This window comes from Abramis brama (genome assembly GCF_963993115.1).
Source record: "Abramis brama genome assembly, chromosome: 2".
NCBI lineage: Eukaryota > Metazoa > Chordata > Actinopteri > Cypriniformes > Leuciscidae > Abramis > Abramis brama.
Genome location: NC_139964.1, coordinates 59,633,437 through 59,653,484, shown reverse-complemented (window position 1 = coordinate 59,653,484; position 20,048 = coordinate 59,633,437). Strand labels below are relative to the sequence as shown.

General features: G+C 37.5%; 1 protein-coding gene across 2 annotated transcripts; it reads left to right on the top strand.

Moving 5' to 3' along the window:
• Nucleotides 1-13,696: 13,696 nt before the first annotated feature.
• npy2rl (neuropeptide Y receptor Y2, like) lies at nt 13,697-19,765 on the top strand. 2 transcript variants are annotated; one of them, XM_084106914.1, is made up of 5 exons: nt 13,697-14,110; nt 15,032-15,725; nt 16,193-16,349; nt 17,925-18,255; nt 18,605-19,765. In XM_084106914.1, exons 2-4 carry the CDS (start codon nt 15,091-15,093, stop codon nt 18,252-18,254), a joined length of 1,122 nt encoding a protein of 373 aa, XP_083963040.1. In that variant the 5' UTR covers nt 13,697-14,110; nt 15,032-15,090; the 3' UTR covers nt 18,255; nt 18,605-19,765. The 2 variants fall into 2 exon arrangements, with proteins under 2 accessions (XP_083963040.1, XP_083963041.1); XM_084106915.1 differs by lacking the exon at nt 13,697-14,110 and having other exon boundaries at nt 15,030-15,725.
• The last annotated feature ends 283 nt before the right edge of the window (nt 19,766-20,048 follow it).

Here is a 20,048-nt window from a genome sequence, read left to right as displayed (position 1 = left end):
GTGATACTGCCACACCTATAGAGCATTTAAAAAAAAAGCTACTTAGCCAGTTATTGCTTTGCAATTCAGCTGTCTTTTGTTTTGTGAGAGGTAGGATTGATTTAACTTGTTTTATAGTGCTTATTTATTTGTTAAAAGGAGGTTGAATTGAGGTTATCGAGTGGGATGTGGCTGCTAAACAGCGAGCTGCTTCCAAGCCCATTACATGGCAAACATTGGTGTAATGGGCTGGGAAGTACCTTCACTGCAGGGAATTCATCTGAAACTCATATTCTGGGGTTCACTACCCTAAACGTACGTGTCTGAGGGTAAATGGCATACTAAAGAGAGGATGACAGAGTAGCAGCGAAAAAAACTGACGTTTTGCGCCCTGACATGTATGCATCACTGGTGTTCTGGTGTACACCCATGCAAATGCACTCAAATTCTCACAAATACAAACAACAGAAGCAGCTGCAAACCATCCCCTGCTGTTAGCTTTTGCACCACCCATGTAGGAAAAGCATTCGGTCATAATCCCAGCAGAGCACTCAGTGTTTGTGTGAGTGAGTGTGTGTATGTTTGCGTCCATGGCTGAGTGTTTTGGATGGAATATGCAACCTGCTAAAAAAACAACAAAGCATTGTATTGATCGATTTTTTTTTTTTTTTTAGATGTGGGTCTGAGTGGCGGTTTACAGCTGTGTCAATGTCTTTTGCATTATTCATGATGTCACAAAGTTTGTTTTGTGTGTGTGTTTGTGTGCTTACTGACCCTGAACTGATGGCCAGTGTTTGTTGCCCATGATGTTTGTCCACAGAAAGTATAACCAGAGGAGTTAAATTGGCTTGTCATTGGCATGTTGTTTGTAAAAAATTAAAATAATAAAAAAGCAAAGAAAGGATGAGATAGCAGCAGCTTGCAGGCTTAATAGTTTTCAGCATAAGATAAAAGCTTGACATTTGTAAATGTGTTTTGCATTTTAAGCTGCTCTGGATGCCGACCTTGCCAGCTGCACTGCACACAAACAGTGGATTATGTCTAACGGGAACATTTAGCCTGGAGCATTGTATTTTTTTTGATGATTTTAAGAGGGTTGCTGATGAGATGGCCAAGATAAAACACTCTAAAGGTAATAAGGCGATGAATATTCACATATTCCTGTGATGACAAAGCTGAATTTTCAGCATCGTATACTCCAGTCTTCATTGTCTGATAATATTTCAGAAATCATTCTAATATGCTGATGATTTGCTGCATAAGAGACATTTCTTATAATTGTTTGATTTTTTTTTTTTTTTTTTTTTTTTTTTGGACAGGAAGTTCAAAAGAACAGCATTTATTTGAAATAGATTTTTTTGTAACCATAAAAAAACCCCCAAAAAACATTCTGTGACCTTTGATCAACTTAAAGCATCCTTGTTAAATAAAAGTATTGATTAAAGTTTTGCTTACTGACCCAAATGTTTTTAATGGTAAACGGCATGAGAAATGTATATTGAGATTTGGAAAAATGTACATTTACTGTAATGTGTTGCTTAATGTGTTGCTACTCACAGTAACATGCCATGCAGGCTAGAATTGCGAAACATTATTGGATAATTCTTATAATTGACATTTCTTTGGGCCAATCGGAATCTTAGCACTTGCGTCAGAATCTTGAAGCACACAGTAGGCTTGTTTGAGATGAGCAAAATCTGCGCAGAACCGATCACCGGTGATCAGCGCGAGATGCATGCCGGTTAGAAAAAATAACTGCGGTCCGCCTGGCTCTGATGTCATGCTGACGTATGTCAAAAATCTCTCGCGAGCGCAAGCCGCACGTGTCGGATTCTGCAGTCGAGCGCAGTTGCTCTCCACCGACTGCGCTGATCAAAAGCATGATGGGAAACGACTTGCTGACGACACAGCTTAATGCTCATTGGTTTAAACAACCGTGATGTATTGTTCTCTTTTAAAATGTTTGATTGTAAAACTCTAATATCATGTTTTATGTGTATATGTTATGTGTGAATATTCCCAAACTATCTGACAGTGCGATCTCTTTGGGTTATGCAATTTAATTTTTATAAAAATAAATAATAAAAAAAACCACATATGTCTGTATTAAAGAAAAAAATATCAATAAACATGTATTTGGAATGGAATTAAATAACAAGTAGGCTACTTTGGGTGTCTTGTTCATTTTATTTATTTTCATATAAAAGCAACAGAACTTGAATTACATCCAGTTTATTAGCAACACTGTGCACGAGCGTGAATCCCGCGATATCCATCTTTGATCTCGCAGGTGTCAGATCCAGTACGAGAAGAGAGAACTGTCCGGCTTGCCTGCACTTTTTTCACTCCTCCTCTCACTGCAGCCGCCTACTCTCGACTACATTTCAGGCGAGGCAAGGCGCATCTCAAACAAGCCTACTGTCAACTGAGCTCGGCTCGTCATTTGATGAGACGCCTGGCTACCGTGCGAGTCTAATGTAAACTCACGCATGAATTTTCCTGCATTGAACTTGTTTTAGCGCCCGCCAAAGTCTTATTTGATCGGTGAGTAATGTAGATGAACGGCTGCGTTTGTGACAGGGCGCATGTAAAAGAACGAGCAGAGAGAGAGAGAGCCGGTCGCGCGCGCGCACTCTCTGTGTAACGTTAAACAAGACTTCACCGTCTAAGCGCAAACTAAGTCTTGCTCTCTCTCCCTCGCACATATTAATCAAAATAAATCGACACGGTGGTAAAAGGTCGGAAGACCAAAGTTTCATGTGGATCATTCGGAGTTTTTTTTTTCCTGAATTACCGCTGGTGTGAATTGTGCTAAATAAGTTGTCTTATCTTCTCTGAAAAAAATTCCGGACATTAAGCTGACATAAAACAACGCTTTAATCAAACGAAAAAAACTATCCAGTGTTGAAATGTTTTCTGTGTTGACAGAAATCTTGGATGTCCATGTCCTAAATGCTGGGATAATCACACAACGCGCATGACACGTCCAATTCGCGAACTAATGACTCATTTGAACCGATTCATTTTAATGTATGGTTAAAACAACTGATCTTTCCAACAGTGAACTCAGGAGACATCTGAATCGGTGTATAATCAGTAACACTTTACAATAAGGTTCTATTTCTTACTTAAATTACATAAAAAAGTACAGTTTGCTTACTCAAGCTTAAACTTTAAAATAAATAAAACCACTTGTTTTTTTTGAAAAGCATATGACTACATTTTTCCACACAGTGCTATCAAGAATCGATAAGAGAATCGTTAAAGAATCGGATCGATAATAAGAATCGTCAGTGGCATTATTATTGATAAAATCGTATCAATTCCCATCCCTATGTGAAGACAGTAAAATTATAATCAAACATTAAAGAACATGTTTAAAAAAAAAAAAATTTTTTAGAGTTAAAAGATTAAAACATTTTGCTAACATGAGGTCTTATTGTGTCACTGTCAGTCTTTTTACATCAGTGCAAAACTAGGGTTTGCAGATTAAGAGCCCCCCCCCCGAGTTTGCAGGTCTGATTCTGTGCAATCTGTCCATGCTGTAAACGGCAGAAAAAATAACATTGGATAACATTCTTGAAAGGCTGAAGACAACACTTCAACAACGCATTATCAGAACACAACTGGGTCTACACTAGCTAATTGAGAGATTTTCACTTAGATTTAAAGTTTTTACTGTTGTGTCAGCAGTGTGCCGTTTCTTCAGTTGATTTGCCATAGTGTCAATCGTTTGCCGGTAGTGTCAGTTTGTTATTCTGCTTCAGACTTTTTCGCACTTTCATTTTGACTTTTGTTAGTTCCAATCCATGTTAATTGGACGAAAAAGCCAAAATGTGTTCATGCACGTCTAGTTTTCTACATGCTTTTGTCTTTGACTGACCTCTAGGGTTGTTACAGCAGCTGTATTCCATGCTGTGAAAGCTAAGTGATCCATCAAACCAAACATCCATATTTATCTCTGTTAATGAGTGCCAATGACTCATGCAGGACATAGAAGAGGAAACCATAGAGCCAAATTAAGGGCAGCAGTATGAGAAGATTAGTTATTATTTCTTATTTCTTTTAATCATTACATTAATCTTCTCTTGATTGTTGTGCATGCGAGCACAGAAGATTCTCTTCACAGTTATAGGGTATATAAATATATATAACTGTTGAGAGAGTCTTCTGTGCTTGTATAAACAAGCCCAAACTAATAACAATCAAGATAAGATTAATGTAATCATTAAAAGAAATAAGAAATAATAACTAATCTCTTCTCATACTGCTGCCCTTAATTTGGCTCTATGGTTTCTATATATATTATATTATTTATCAGAAGCTTTTATCAACAGCAACTCACAAATGAGGAATGATACACCATAAGCTACAACACAAGCAGTCTCCAAAAGGCTGAATGCATCTTTGATCATTTAAAATTACAGAATCAAACAGTAAGATTAGTCATAATGCTGAATTGTTTGAAAACCATGTATATTTTCTTCAAGATCATCCATTTAAAAAATATATATATGCACCACATTTATTGTCATTTCATTGAATTCATCCATCAGTTCAATGTAGAAAATTAAATAGGAGTGATGGTTGGGAAATACTTTTTTAAAAGTTTTTAAGCAGTAATATACCATAAGAGATTGAGATGTGTGCCAAAAAACAAAGTGTAAGAATTCATCTAAATTAGCAATGAAAAAGTGTGTACGTGCAACATTTTATATGTGTATATACATTCTAAGTTAGAACCTGTATGACTTTCTTTTTTCCACAGAACTCAAAAGGAGATGTTTAGCAGAATGTCCAAGCTGCTTTCCTCCATTCAATGAAAATGTATGATAACCGATGATTGTCAAGCTCTAAAAGAGAGGAAAAAAAAAAAGTATAATAAAAGACAAAAGTGATCCATACATTTTGTGCATTATATTCCATATCTTAAGATAGCTTTGTGATAGTAACAAATGGAAATTAATTTATAGAAAATCTTGCCTTGACAGCTGTAGTGACCATTCACTTTCATTGTATACAAAAGAGCTTAAAGGGTTCAAAGTGAGTGAGGTAATGATGATAATTTTCCTTTTTGGGTAAGTTTTTTATTTATTTTTTGTAGCATAAATTACAGCATGGATGAATGTTACCTATGATTGACATTCAATAACTAATTATGTTTTTGTGAAGTTGTCAAATGCCTTGGGCAATGGCCAGTCTCATTACCTTCACCAACCAAGCACACTAATCTCAATCATTTTGATCTCAGCATTGCCTTCAGCTCTCCCAGAGCTGTCTATCTGTTGGGTGAAGGCAATTCAGTATTGAGCTTTGATTATTTTTTCCAGCTCGCTGGATACCAGCACACTCTTTGTCAGTGCCAACACTTTCCCTTCATCTGCTTCATTACCAACTTTGGATTCGCAAAAAGACTACTGCCACTAAACATGGAAACTTCGCTGATATTAATCTCAAAACATTTGTAGGCTAATGTCCACATGCAGTCCACAGGGATTTTAAATTGTCACCAACAATGGTTCTGTAATTTTCTTAATTTCTTAAAGGTAATGTGTGTTATTTTTTCAATGTTAGAATACGTTCTCCTATCGCAGTTTAATGTGCAGAGATGACTATAAGCCTTGTTCACACAATACCAGTGACTTTATGTCATGTTACCATTCTTGGTATTGGTTTAACGTGCATAAATTGAACATTTTCTCAACTTTGTCAAATCACAAATTTAGAAAACCTGTTCAAATCTGTTTGGGACAGTACTTAAAGGGTTAGTTCGCCCAAAAATGAAAATTCTGTCAGTAATTAGTAATTACTCTCCCTCATGTTGTTCCAACCCCATAAGACTTTTGTTCATCTTCGGAATGCAAATTAAGATATTTTTGATGAAATCTGAGAGCTGGCTCACTCCTTAATAGGCTGCTGGTAATTGCATCTGACGGCCCAGAAAAGTTAGTAAAAACATTGTTAAAATAGTCCAAGTGACTACAGTGGCTCACCCTTAAGTTTATCAAGCGACGAGAATACTTTTTGTGCGCAAAAAAAGCAAAAATAACGAGTCGACTTTATTCAACTATTAATTTTCTTCCGTGTGGGCCTCTGAGTGAGTTCACGAGAGCGCCACAACGCATGTGTGAGAACTGAGAAGATGAGCAGATGGGTCTCGATGTAGTGTTTAAAATGGTTCTAAAGTGTGCATTTCCTGGATGTCCGAATCGTGAGAAACCAACGAGAAAACGTAAAAGTGCCTTACCAATGCCGGAAAATGAATGGCTTACCTTTCACTCTTTCCCATCAAATGATCGTGAGCGTCTTCTTCTCAGTTCTCGCGCTCTCATGGCGCTCTCGTGAACTCCTATGGTGAACTCACGTCAGAGGCCTAAATGGAAGAAAATGAATAGTTGAATAAAGTCTTTTTTTTTTTTGTGCACAAAAATTATTCTTGTCGCTTGATAAACTTAAGGTTGAGCCACTGTAGTCACTTGGAGTATTTTCTATGTCTTTACTAACTTTTCTGGACCTCAGATGCAATTAGGCTACCTAGCAGCCTATGAAGTAGTGAGCCAGCTCTCAGATTTCATCAAAAATATCTTAATTTGTGTTTCGAAGATGAATGAAAGGCTTACGGGGTTGGAACAACATGAGGGTGAGTAATTACTGACAGAATTTTCATTTTTGGGTGAACTAACCATTTCATTTGTAATTTCATTTCATAATAGTGCAGAAATTGCACACTTCACCTTTAAGTACGTATATTCTGTATACTACCATTCAAAGTTTGGGGGTCAGTAAGAATTATTATTATTATTTATTTTATTTTTTAAGAAATTGATTCTTTTATTCAGACCGGATGCATTAAATTGATCAAAAGTGTTACAAAATAATAGTCATTACTGCTAAAAATTCAGCATTGCGTCACAGGAATAAATTACATTTTAAAGTACATAAAATTGTAATAAATACTACTTTTCATTGTATTTTTGATCAAATAAAATGTAGCCTTTTTTAGCATAAAAGACTTCTTTCCAAGAAATTAATTAAAGGAATTAATTTTTCACTTTTTGTAACTGCTTTTTTTATGTTGCTCTTAAGGAAACTAAAAAGGGCAAGACCATTAAAAAAATGACATTAAATTAAAAATGAGACATTTTGTCTGTTTATTTGTGCGTGCACACTCCTGCTTCTGTCACGCCAGTAAGTCTGTCTGTTATTTAGATGGCACAAGCATAACTGCAATTGCTTTGATATGAATCCACAAGAGGTCTAGAGTAATCACACAAGCACAATGGCATAAACACGGAGTGTCTCCCGACAGACATATAATGGGAATGTCTTTGCGTGTAGCTCATTTCGATTAAGTCATAACATCATTTTCTTCTGCTTTTCTTGATTCAGCCCAGCACAATGCGTTCTGTTGGTCAGATTGCCTGAAAAATAAGCTGTCAGACACAACTGCTGAATTCACTCTGAGATTTTTTTAAATTATATTTGGAATACATTGTCCAAAACAATGATGAGTGTCAGAATGTATTAATCAGTGGTGCTTGCTATCCAAGAATTACTATTATTGCTCATACTTGAGTTTGGTATTTGTTAAAACCCTTAGTACTAAAGCTGTGTCCAAACCAGGCACAATAAAAGTGACAAGCTTTATTGAGTAAATCTGCTCAAACCAGCCACCATGTGTACTAGTGTACACATAAATAATGCCTTGAATTGTGCAGTGTATTGAGGAGAGCTGCTTTTACTTTTCTAAATGATCAAACCTTCAGTTTTTGCCTGATGATAAAATGGATAGATAAATCCTTACATTGAAGGAGGGATCTGAGCCATAAGAAATTAGAGCATTATAGAAACTTGGACCAGTCAGCAAACAACTAGCAACCACTCAGAACACCCTAGAAACTGCATTGCAACATTGTAAAAACCACTTAGAACATCTTTTCAAGAGGCTGCTCACTGCAGAGCCAATGGGTGGAGCTTGACGTCCAGCTCCACCTCTCTAGATGCAATGGAGGCGGAGCAGCTCACTGCTGAGTCGATGGGTGGAGCTTGACGTCCAGCTCCACCTCTCTAGATGCAATGGAGGTAGCGCTGCTCACTGCAGAGCCGATGGGTGGAGCTTGACGTCCAGCTCCACCTCTCTAGATGCAATGGAGGCGGAGCTGCTCACTGCAGAGCCAATGGCTCTAACCCTACCCTTGACCCTATCCCTAAAACTAATTTAGGTTAAGCTTTACTCATTAGGTCCACAGCTCCTACTCTCTGGACATAATGGGTGGAGCTTGACCTAGTCCAGCTCCACCCATAATGTCCAGAGAGGGGGAGCTGGACGTCATTTGGATCTTTCCTGACCATCAATTGAAATTTTCTGCAACACTTTCAAAGTAAAATGTCCAGTGAGCAGCAATGAAAGCGCGTTCAGTTTTATCTGAAACAGATGAACGTGTATCTGTATGTTTACTGAGTTGGTTGTTGTACATATCGCAGCTGCAATTTCCAGTGAGTGGCACTAAAAGGTTAATGCTCTATCGTATTTGAAAATAACGTAACACCTACGCTAAACTTGACCCTAACCGATAGTGTTAACTAAAGCAAACATGAGATAACACCAAATTAGCTGAAGCCACCATGCCATTTTAACTTGTAAAATTCTTTGAGAGCTCTTTTATCGTGACTCATGTTTCACAGGACTCGTACACGATTGTGCAGTGCTGTACCAGGTGAGCTACTGAGCAAGTTTACTACGTCAGAAAAGCCATACATATGGAGCCGGTTATGAGATGCACACATCCATATGTATTAGTTAAATCATGCGTATGGTAAAACTATTTTGAGGTCATAACATAGTCTTCGTAATCCCCTGTAATCATAATTTGTGTGAACAGGAATAAAATTTGTTGGGGTTTTACTGCCACTAGTGCTCATTTTAACTAGAAACTGCAATTAATTGTATGTACTGATATGTTTTTTGAGTTTTGCAAAAATGTAGGTAGTGGCACTTTTCTTTTTCCAGGGAGGGTGGATAAAATCTGAATGTCAAATAACATCAAATGAATTATCAATATTATTAGGTAAAGATAAAGAAAAACAACTGCAGGGACTAACCAGAAATGTGTTTAATTTTTCGCTGATCAACTATATTCTGTTTGGTTTAAAGTTTAAAACTTTTAGTTGCTGGTGATTCACTTGCATACAAACACGAACGCTTATGTCATCCTTACAATATTACTTATACACACACAACACACGTTTCCATGTTTTATGGGGACTTTCCATAGACATAATGATTTTTATTCTGTACAAACTGCATATTCTACACCAACCCTACCCATCACATAGCCTGGAAATCCAGACCTAAATCTAAAAGATTAATGGTCTGGCGTTGACTAATGAAAATCGCCCAGCTCGAGGGGCGGCACCAAGCATGCATTTGAAAATCTCACTGCACGCAATTGGATAACACTACGACCAATCACAACAATAAACCCCATACGCTTAGCAACCAGCGGAGCTAACTGGTAGATTAGACTCTTACCGTATCCGGTCGGCAAAACAGCAAAAACACCCTTCTTGCAAAGGAACGATTCGAGCGGCGTCTTCTGTTCCTGTTTTAGATAAAAAGCCAAGTCTAACTCGTTCATTGTAGCGGCCAAAGCCGTTTCAAACAACTGGTATTCATCCATAGCCATCTTGCAATGTTTACTTCGACGTCACAGCGCTGTCGTCATCTGTTTAGCTCGCCTCTGGCCCGCCTATATCAGATAACCCGATGTGATTGGTGCAGCTCAGATCGAGGGGCATATTTAATGAGCATCATTACTCGACACCAGAGTAACTCGCTGAGCAAATTCAACTTGTGCTCTCGCGAGAACTCTGGATTACCAGGGTACCCATCACAGACATCTTTCTGTATTTTTACACTATTTTTTACAAAAAACATCACTTAGTATGATTTATAAGCTGTTTCCTCGTGGGGACCAAAAAATGTCCCCACAAGGAAAAGGATTTTTCCATCTTTGTGGGGACATTTTGTTCTCATGATGTAGGATTTACCAGGCCCACACACACACGTATATGTGCGTCTGTGTTGCCAGTATAGGTCACATCAGATGTGTCAGTGATAACACATGCTTGAACTCTTCTAACCTTGATCAAATAGACACACACACACACAGCCACGGTCATGTCAGAAGTGATTAAAATCAATTTTCCAGTCAGCAGGGTTTGAATGAACAGAGTTGAAGGTGCTGTGAATGAAAGAGTGCTTGATAATGCTTTTGATCAATTGACGTAAACCGGGTCAAAGTCATTTTCCATTTAGCTTTTAACCATTATAGCTATAGCTGTTATGTCCAAAAACTCAAGGATACTCAATCAGAAGTCGCAATCCTGGTCTGCTTATATTTTGAGTCATATTTACCCCGTCCAGTGATACAAAGAGAAAAACATGATGACTTGTATTTATTTCCCACTGTTTTTCCCACACACATATCAAAAATAACTTCTCTCTGTCATCATTCCCACCAAGTGAAATCTGTCACATAATTTAATCAAAATGCCTTCCTTAAAATTTAGCATCGTACACAATTTAATCCATTGGTACAAAATTGCAGAAATGTTCATATCTCCACCAGGATTTCATTACTGTGCAACTGAGCAATATATCTTTTATATACTGGTATTCATCATGATACTGGACTTGCTGTGCAAGCACATCTAAATGTCAAATGACGGATAGCCTCTAATACGTGAGTAAAGAGGATATACAGTACATCCCTCCCAAATATAGTTATGTGTTTGTCTTGCGCTGCTTCATCTGTACTTGCAAGGGAGAGAGGGAAAGAGAGGTGGGTTGGAAGTAACTGGGCTCCAGGCTTTTCTTCTGAACTCGTGCAAAGGGCAGATGAGAAGATGCAGAGAGAGAGGGATTAACACAGAGAGATCAGATGAGTCTTCTGAAGTCAGGTGACAGCTGACGAACATGTTGAAATTTTAAATATGACTTTTGAATACTTGGAATATAATGCCATTGGACAATAAGTCATATGGACCGCTTTTATAGTGACTTTTAGGGGGCCTGACAGAAAAGTAGTAACAATGAACCATTGTTGTATGGGGGTTTGTTTAAAATATTCTTTTTGTGTGTTCTACAGAAAAAGTAACATATTGGTTTGGAACGAAATGAGGGTGAGTAAAGTTTTATTTTTTATTTTTTTATTATTGTTGGGTGAACTATTCATTTTATGATTCTGAATTTACATCATCTTAATATAATGTGTGTCGATATACTGTTTATGTTATACTCAATATTCTATGAGTTTTGATAAACTGACAAATGTTACCTTAAAAAATCAAAGCCCTTTGGAAGTTTTATATTATGCAAAGCAATAAGGGGATTTTAAATGAGGTGGACCTGAACAGTTGACATCAACTTAAAATGATAATTGTAGCAGACAATTTGCATACATTTACATGTAATACAGGAGTATTTACATGCAGCATTCATGCATTCATTTACATGCAGCATACATGCAGGGGGATGGGGGAGTTTGTAATATATTTCATTTTTATTAAATTTGTATTTTCTGAACTAAATACTTAGAATATATATAGTTAGACATTAGGTTTGATCTAAATGTTAATAGTACAAATAGTCGTACAACAGTGATATTGACAAACACAAAAGATTTGGATGCAAATGCATTAGTTTTCAGATCATTTAAGGCTGAAAATAAAGGCTTAAAGCTCATTTTAAAAGGACTGCAACTACTAGCAAGTTTAAGATGAACAGAACAGCATTTTCAATCTCTTTACTTTTTTGTCACACATCAAATGGTGCAGCGATAAGAGGAATTGGAGAGCAGCTCACTGTTGGGAAAGGCTGTGCAAAAGGCCGGTCTAATCTCCATCATTAAACCCACATAATATATCACAGCCAAACTCTCATAGACAGCTTCTACCCTGCTGCTTGGTAAATATATTAAAAACACACATTTTCTAAGACTAAAGCACAGAAACATGGCAAAACACACACACAGTATATGCCAATATATATCACAGCCGTATGCCCTCGGCCAGCTGTGAACCTTTTGCTGCATAAGTATATTAAAATACAAAAACACACAAATATGCATGGAAGCACACACTTTCTCGGGGCACAAAAACACATGCACACACCATTAGATTTGTTATGTATATACTATATCGGCCTAGTTTGTTTCTTGGTATGACAGAAGTTTACAAAAATGCATTTGGGTAGAAAATTAATGTGATTTCTCATGACAAGATATTTCAACATGCATCAATAGTTAGCTGTATTCAGCATAATTAGTGCATACACAGTGTGATGGACAGTCTGCCGTAAACACACCATTAGAGTCACTGTTTCTGACTTGAGGGCATCATCTGTTAGTCACAACAAACATGAGAGGCTCAGTCACAAAAGTGAATGCGAGCATTTTAATGACTCCCTTGCACAGTGTTGTGTCCACTTATTAAACAAGTGTGTACATACATTTGTACATATTTAAACATGCAAAAAAAGAGTGTGTTTGAACAGAGGGAGAGTTACAAATGTGTCGCTCTGACTGGGTTAATATAGTTTAAAAAAATGTACAAAACAGAATTTGTCTTCCATGGAATAAACTCATGGTGGGTGTTTAAATAATGACAGAACACTGGAGCATAACACTATGTGTCTAACAGAGTCGTTCTCCATTCTGCAGTGAAAAGAGAATTTGAATTGAGGTAGCAAATGTAACCGGTCTTACTCGATTCGCTCCGAGCAGGACTTAAAACCGGCGTCTCTAGGTGAGCTAACAAGGGTGCTAAAGAACGCAACGTCAGTTGCTAGAGCGCCTCCTGAGACCAGGGGAGTGAGGTTTACACGCACAGTTCTTACTGGCCTACGTCCGTTACACTCCCCCCCCAAACCTCATTCCCATCCGTGTCTCGGCACCAAATATAACCGGTCCTACTCAACCCGCTCGATCCGGCGTCTCCAGCATGGGAGACAGGCGTTAACAAGGAAGCTAAAGACTGCAGCCGCTATAGTGTCAGTCGCTAGTGCGCCTCTTGAGATCAGGGGAGTGAGGTTTATACGCACAGCTCTTACTGGTCTACATCCGTAACACAAACAGAATGCAGATTTGCCAATTTACATTTGAATACAAGGAAGTAATTAAAATGATTGAAATGTAAAGTTCACATTATTGCAATTTGTAACTTTTTTAACTTTTAGTTTTTAGACAAACTGTGAATGTTGGCCTGATAAAATCTTATTTGTAAGTTTAAAAAAAAAAGAAAAAAAGTTTAAACTGCCTTAAAGTTTGAAGTTTGAGAAGGTTTATAGGGCCTATATACCCATCATTGCCCAGAATGCAGAACCTGTGTTAAATTCCTGTTTTCCAATTACAATTCAGTAAATTTCTCGTCATTCCACAATGCCTTCGCTACAGAAAATACAAAAAAGAATACAGTGATAACCCATCAGCAAAATCTAAATATTAAAACAATTGTGTAACACAAAATGAATAAAGCACTGAAAACATTAAAGATAGGCTATGTAACATACAAAAATGTCAAACCATTGTTTTTACCAAACGCAACTGCAATGAATAGATTACAGACTATGAAACTGCGACATTTAACCTATAACACATTTATTAATTGTATAATATTGTTGCCTTAGTGGTTGTATTGTTTTTTTTGTTTTGTTTTTTTACCCAAATATTGAATGGTGCAGTTTGATAAAAATCATAAAGCATGCGTAGGTTATTTTTTCTGTTATTCAGCTGAACCTGACCATCGTGATTCATGTCTCTCCCCCCCTCTTTCCTATCGAGAACTCTGAACTTGTGGGTTTGGCTTGTGTGGATGGATGTAAGTCAGTCGCGAGCGTCAGAGAGACGGTTGAGCTCCACAGCCCACCTCACCTGAAACATCAACCTTTCATTCAGGAAAACATATTGATTGAAGAAGCAAACAGAAGAACCTGTACTTGTTTATTTTTTATCAATGTGTAGATGTAGCTACATAATATTTCTAAAGATCTATATTTAACTGATGGTGATGTATCCTGACTCGCACGACGTATTATTGGAGACGGTGAGGTGAATGCGCTGCCTGGACATTGGTAAGTCATTCCAATATAAACCATTGTTTGTCCAAACACGCATTTTCATCAAACCGGCATTAATAATACAGGCTACGAAAATTTGTACGTTTCGCAATTTCTTCTTCGATTATTTTGTGCGCCTCGTGCGCTCCTTCACGGACCATTTCACCGTCGGTGTCCTGACATGTCCTGGGAAGTGTGCCATGAAGTTTCCACGGACTCCGGTGTTTGTTTATGTCTCCAAGTGATAATGGTTTTAATGTACATATTTGTCTTTCAGATAAAGACGCTAGAGGAGTGTGCTCGAGCGCAGGCAAGCCGTGCGCAATGAGTTTTTAACCCGCAGAATACATTTTACCTTAATGAAAGTGACCTAACAAGTTGCCTCAGAATAAGTCGATACGGCTTCTTTTGCTGTTGGAGATAAAACAATATGGTCACGCCAAGGTTTTTTTTTTTTATTCTGACAGACTCTCTCTGAGAGGATATAAAATATTCATACCCTGGAGATCCGTATTATCCGGTAGTTACTTAAGTAGTAAGTATGATATGCATGTAAATTCGAAATAGGCTAATTTCTAGTATATTTTCTTTAATATATGCCGATGGTAGATGTCATTTATTTCCATATTTATTACAGTATAAGTTTTACAATTATTTAAGGAAAGATTTCCAAAAACACGATTAGTTCTTCAAGCCTTATCATAGTCGTGATAAACAGTCCAAACTTTTCACTTTGTATAATAGCATTTGATACTTTTTCTGTGAATTTTTGTATATTTTTTTTATTATTTTCTGTATATTTTATTGCCTAAACTATCTGTCTGTATGTACGTCCGTCCGTCCACCCACCCACCCAACTCCTTTCATCCATCCATCCATCCATCCATCTATCTATCTGAAAGGATTTCTAATGTCAATTCAAACCTGTGTTTTAAGGTTGTCAAAACTAAGGACAGCTTGGTCTTTCTCCAAAATCGAGCATGGCCATGTGTTAAATGGATTCCCTCAGCGTAATCAATGGCTCCTCTGGGAGCAAAGACCTGTCCATTGGGGAGGATTCATCTGACATGACTCTGAACCATCCTCTGCTAGAGCTGGGGGACAGCACCAAGCTTCTCGGGGTCCAGGTGGTTCTGATCTTGGCGTACTCTACCATCATCCTTTTGGGCGTTGTGGGTAACTCCCTGGTGATTTACGTGGTTTACAAATTTAAGACACTTCGTACCGTCACCAACTTCTTCATTGCAAACCTAGCCGTGGCCGATCTACTCATCAACACGTTGTGTCTCCCGTTCACGCTGGCTTACACTCTCCTCAGGGAATGGAAGTTTGGACAAGTGCTTTGTTTCACTCTGCCATACGCTCAAGGTCTCGCCGTCCACGTCTCTACAATTACATTAAATGTAATTGCACTGGACCGGCATAGATGTATCGTTTACCACCTAGACACTCGAATGTCAAAGGACACCTGCTTTCTGGTCATTGCCATCACCTGGGTAGTAAGTGCCATCTTGGCGAGCCCACTGGCCATATTCAGAGAGTATGGGATTGTAGAACTGTCTCCAGATGACTCCATTGAGGTTTGTGGAGAGAAATGGCCTGACAGTAGTACAGACAGCACTCTATACTCGTGAGTATCAGACATGCATATTTTAATGAACGCATTATTAGTTTTCTCATGCCCTCAAGATTCCGCAAATGTATGCTGTGTTCATTTATCAAGTGCCACTGTTTCACAATTGAACTGAAAGCTCAAAGATCTGCATATATTATAGATAAATATACATATTTGTGATGATTGAAACTTTGACATCTATGTAAACAGACATCATCTAGATTTTGATCATCTGAAACATTGTGAATTATTTAGATTTTGATTCAAGGTTACTGTATATGCTCATAGTTTTATTCTCTGTTTTTATCTTTGAAAGCCTTGTTTGTTCCATAACATATAAATTGCAGCTAAAATGAGTCATGGCTTGTTTAATTTTGGAACAAAAGTACATGTTTTATGAAATTTTCTTTAACAACAGCATACCGGTAATGACACTCTTCAGCTGCACTTACATCGATGACGGCTGTGTTTTCTTTCTCCAGAATCTCCACGCTGCTGCTGCAATATATATTGCCTCTGGCTATCATCTCTTTTGCCTACATCCGTATCTGGAGTAAACTCCGCAATCATGTCAGCCCAGTTGGTCGCAGCGACAGGCACCAGCGCCGCCGCAAGACCACCAAGATGCTGGTAACCATGGTGTGTGCAGTTTCCAGCTTTACTAAGTGAATATTATATCATAGTATTCCTGCATCTTCGTATCATTTTAGAATTTCACACATAGAAGACAGTAAAAAGCCTATATATATATATATGTGTGTGTGTGTGTGTGTGTGTACATAGTATATATACACACACACCTATGTATGTTATACTATGGAATGTATATTATAGATTATGAAAAGGCAAGTTTATTTAGCACATTTCATACACAATGGTAATTCAAAGTGCTTTACATAGAAGTAATTAAAATAATGAAAATAAATAAAAATAACAATAAAAGGTGAGAATTTGGGGCGGCAGTGGCTCAGTGGTTCATGTAGGTTGTCTACAAACCGAAAGCTTGGTGGTTCAATCCCCGGTTCCACTTGACCAAGTGTCGAGGTGTCCATGAGCAAGACACCTAACCCCAGCTGCTCCCGACGAGCTGGATGGCGCCTTGCATGGCTGACACCGCCGTCGGTGTATGAATGAGTGAGTGAATGGGTGAATGTGAGGCAATGTAAAGCGCTTTGGTGGCCATAGGTCTGTGAAAGCGCTATATAAATGCAGTCCATTTACCATTTTTACCAGAATAAAAAATTTAAATAAATATAAAAAAAAGGCTGATAATTGGCAATGTTAAGACCAGTGTTGGGTGTAGTGCATTACAAAGTAATTAATTTCTGTAATTTAGTTCATTTTCCCTCGAGGGATTAAAGTAAGGGATTACTTTTCATTTTTCTTTAATTTAATTACAGTTACTTCTGATGTAATTGCATCAAATACTGTATAGACTATAGAACAATTCTATGTAAAACAATGGTGGATTTAGCATCAAAATGTATTGTCTAATGTTAAAATGTATGTTTTTAATGTAATCATCTCCCTTTAAATACTTTGGTCAGTTAAAGAATAATTTATGAAATGTTATGTTATTTATTTGAAAGAATTAATAGAGCAGTTTCATGTCTATCCTTGTATTGTTCAACTGGTCGAGATTGATAAGGGATTTAGAAAGTAATTAGTAATAAGTAATGCAATACATTTTAGAGAGAGTAAGTAGTAAAGTAATCTAATTACACTGTTGAAGATGTAATTAGTAGCTAGTAATTCATTACAGTAACTTCTTGGTCAAGATTATTGAAAGCCTTCCAATAATCTTGACATGAGCAAATATCACTTGCATCTGCCATTATGTCAGCCTATCACTAACAAATTTATAACCTGGATTTCTACAATAGATGTGTTCTGATGTTCACAACAAGGACCTTGTACATTTTTAGTTTGTATACTTTCTCTGTTTATTCCCTTGAGCCAGGACAGCTAGAACAGCAGGCTTCTTTCCCCAGAGCATTTCCACATAAGAAGCAGTTTTCTGTAACCCAAATATTTCAGAGCTATTTTCTCCACAGTTATTTTGAAAGAGGTTATAGTTGGCAATAATATAAATAGAGTTGAATACCAGCATGAATACCAGCATGTAGCGCAATCAGGCGTTTTTATTTCAGCTTGTCCAGTCGTGATGCAGCACGCATGCAGATAACAGATGACCTCTCACCCGGTCTGTTGCAGGTTGTGGTGTTTGCAGTCAGCTGGTTGCCTTTTCATGCCTTCCAGCTCGCCATTGACATTGACCACAACGTGTTGGACATGAAGGACTTCCGGCTTCTTTACACAGTTTTCCACATTGTGGCCATGTGCTCGACGTTCGCCAACCCACTGGTGTATGGTTGGATGAACCGTAACTACCGCAGCGCCTTTGTTGCGGTCTTCCGTTGCAAGGAACGGCTTGATTCATTGCACATGGAGGGCCAGGCTGCCCCAGCGGTTCGCAGCAAACCAAAAAAGGCTTTAGAAGCCCAAGATATGGTGACGACACATCTCAACGCAACAGATGTCTGAGGTGACAACAGGAAACTATCTATCTATTAGATACGTCTGTCTGTATGTCAATCTATCTATCTATCTATCTATCTATCTATCTATCTATCTATCTATCTATCTATCTATCTATCTATCTATCTATCTGTCTCTCTGTCTGTCTATTTTTCTATTGTTCTATTATTCTATCTATCTGTCTATCTGTATGTCGATTTTTCTATCTATCTATCTATCTATCTATCTATCTATCTATCTATCTATCTATCTATCTATCTGTCTGTCTGTATGTATGTCTATTTTTAAATTGTTCTATCTATTATTCTGTCTGTCTACATCTATAAATTGTCCCTCTTTCTATTTACATGGTTTAGGTGAGGATACTGAAAGGATTCCTGATGTGAACTCAACACTGTCGAGGATTCATAGTGGTGGATTCATTGCATCTCCCTGGTGATTTATGTGGTCTTTAAATTTAAGAAACTTCATACCATCAACAATTTTTTCATTGGCACACCTTGCCATGGCTGATCTGCTCGTCATCATGGTTTGTTTCCCATCTATGCTGGTTTACACTACACTGTGGGAATGGAGTTTGGAAGTGCTTTATTTCACTCTACTGATTGTTCAAGGTCTTGCTGTCCATGTCCCTGTTACATGAAATTGTACTGATGCATCAGTGTGACCTAGCTAAATTCTACACTGTGAGTTCAATAAAAGAGCAGATGAGTAGAGCTCTTCACGTTTAGAGGATATTCTCATCATCTTCATCAATGCATCTACACAAAGATCTGTAAGGTGACTGAATGGGAGATATATAAAATCTAACATATATACTTGAAATAAGAACCTTTTAAACATTATTTCTGGATCTTGCTGTGCGGATGCTTCTCCACTGTTAGGAAAGACAACTGTGCACAGTTTTGTACATCGTTGACATTGAAGAAGGTTCCTCATCATGAAACAGTTTTGGGTGTCATACAACAAATTTGTGCACCTTAGATCTTCAACCTCACAATGGCTCTGTAGTTGTTTAGCAGTCATCATCTCGTGTGGACATACAGGCAGGTTGAGCATTCAACTGGCTCTGGAAAGTGTTAACAGCAAATTGCATCTCCTTTCATCTGAAAGTAATTTGCTTCGAGGAATAGTGTGCCGGCACTCCTTTAGACTAACAACAGCACAAAGCCAGGGAGATGTTTCTACCCCTGCGGTTTGAATGTTTCAACACATAGATCTATATTATCCCCTCCATTAAAACCTTGAAGGACAGTCAGTTCTGTCAGTTCAATACTTTTCATATTAAAATATTAAGAATGTGTTTCATATAAAATACAGCGCAAAGAATTATCATTGACAGTAACTGATGGATCAAAGTGGACTGTTCACTTGCTAGTTCACTTTTAAAAAACATAACCCTAGCATGTGACAACATAGGAAAAAAAGAAGAAAACAACATTGTACTGGTAATGGAAACGTGCTTTCTACTGCATGTTGTTCTCTTCTGTAAAGCTATCACCATGACAAATGAATGTAATTACATGGCATATGTATGTATATATATATATATATATATATATATATATATATATATATATATATATATATATTTATTTATTTATTTATAAAACATCTGACACACAATATGTTTATTAATAGGAATTGATCTACCAACACAAGAATATTTCCCTATGTTCTCCAATTTCCTGAAGGAAAATCGATCCCAAAGCTGCTTTAATCAAAAAGTGATGACTTGCACAAGTTATGGAATTTCTGACGTATTACTATTGACATGCCTGTCCACAGTAGAACCAAATT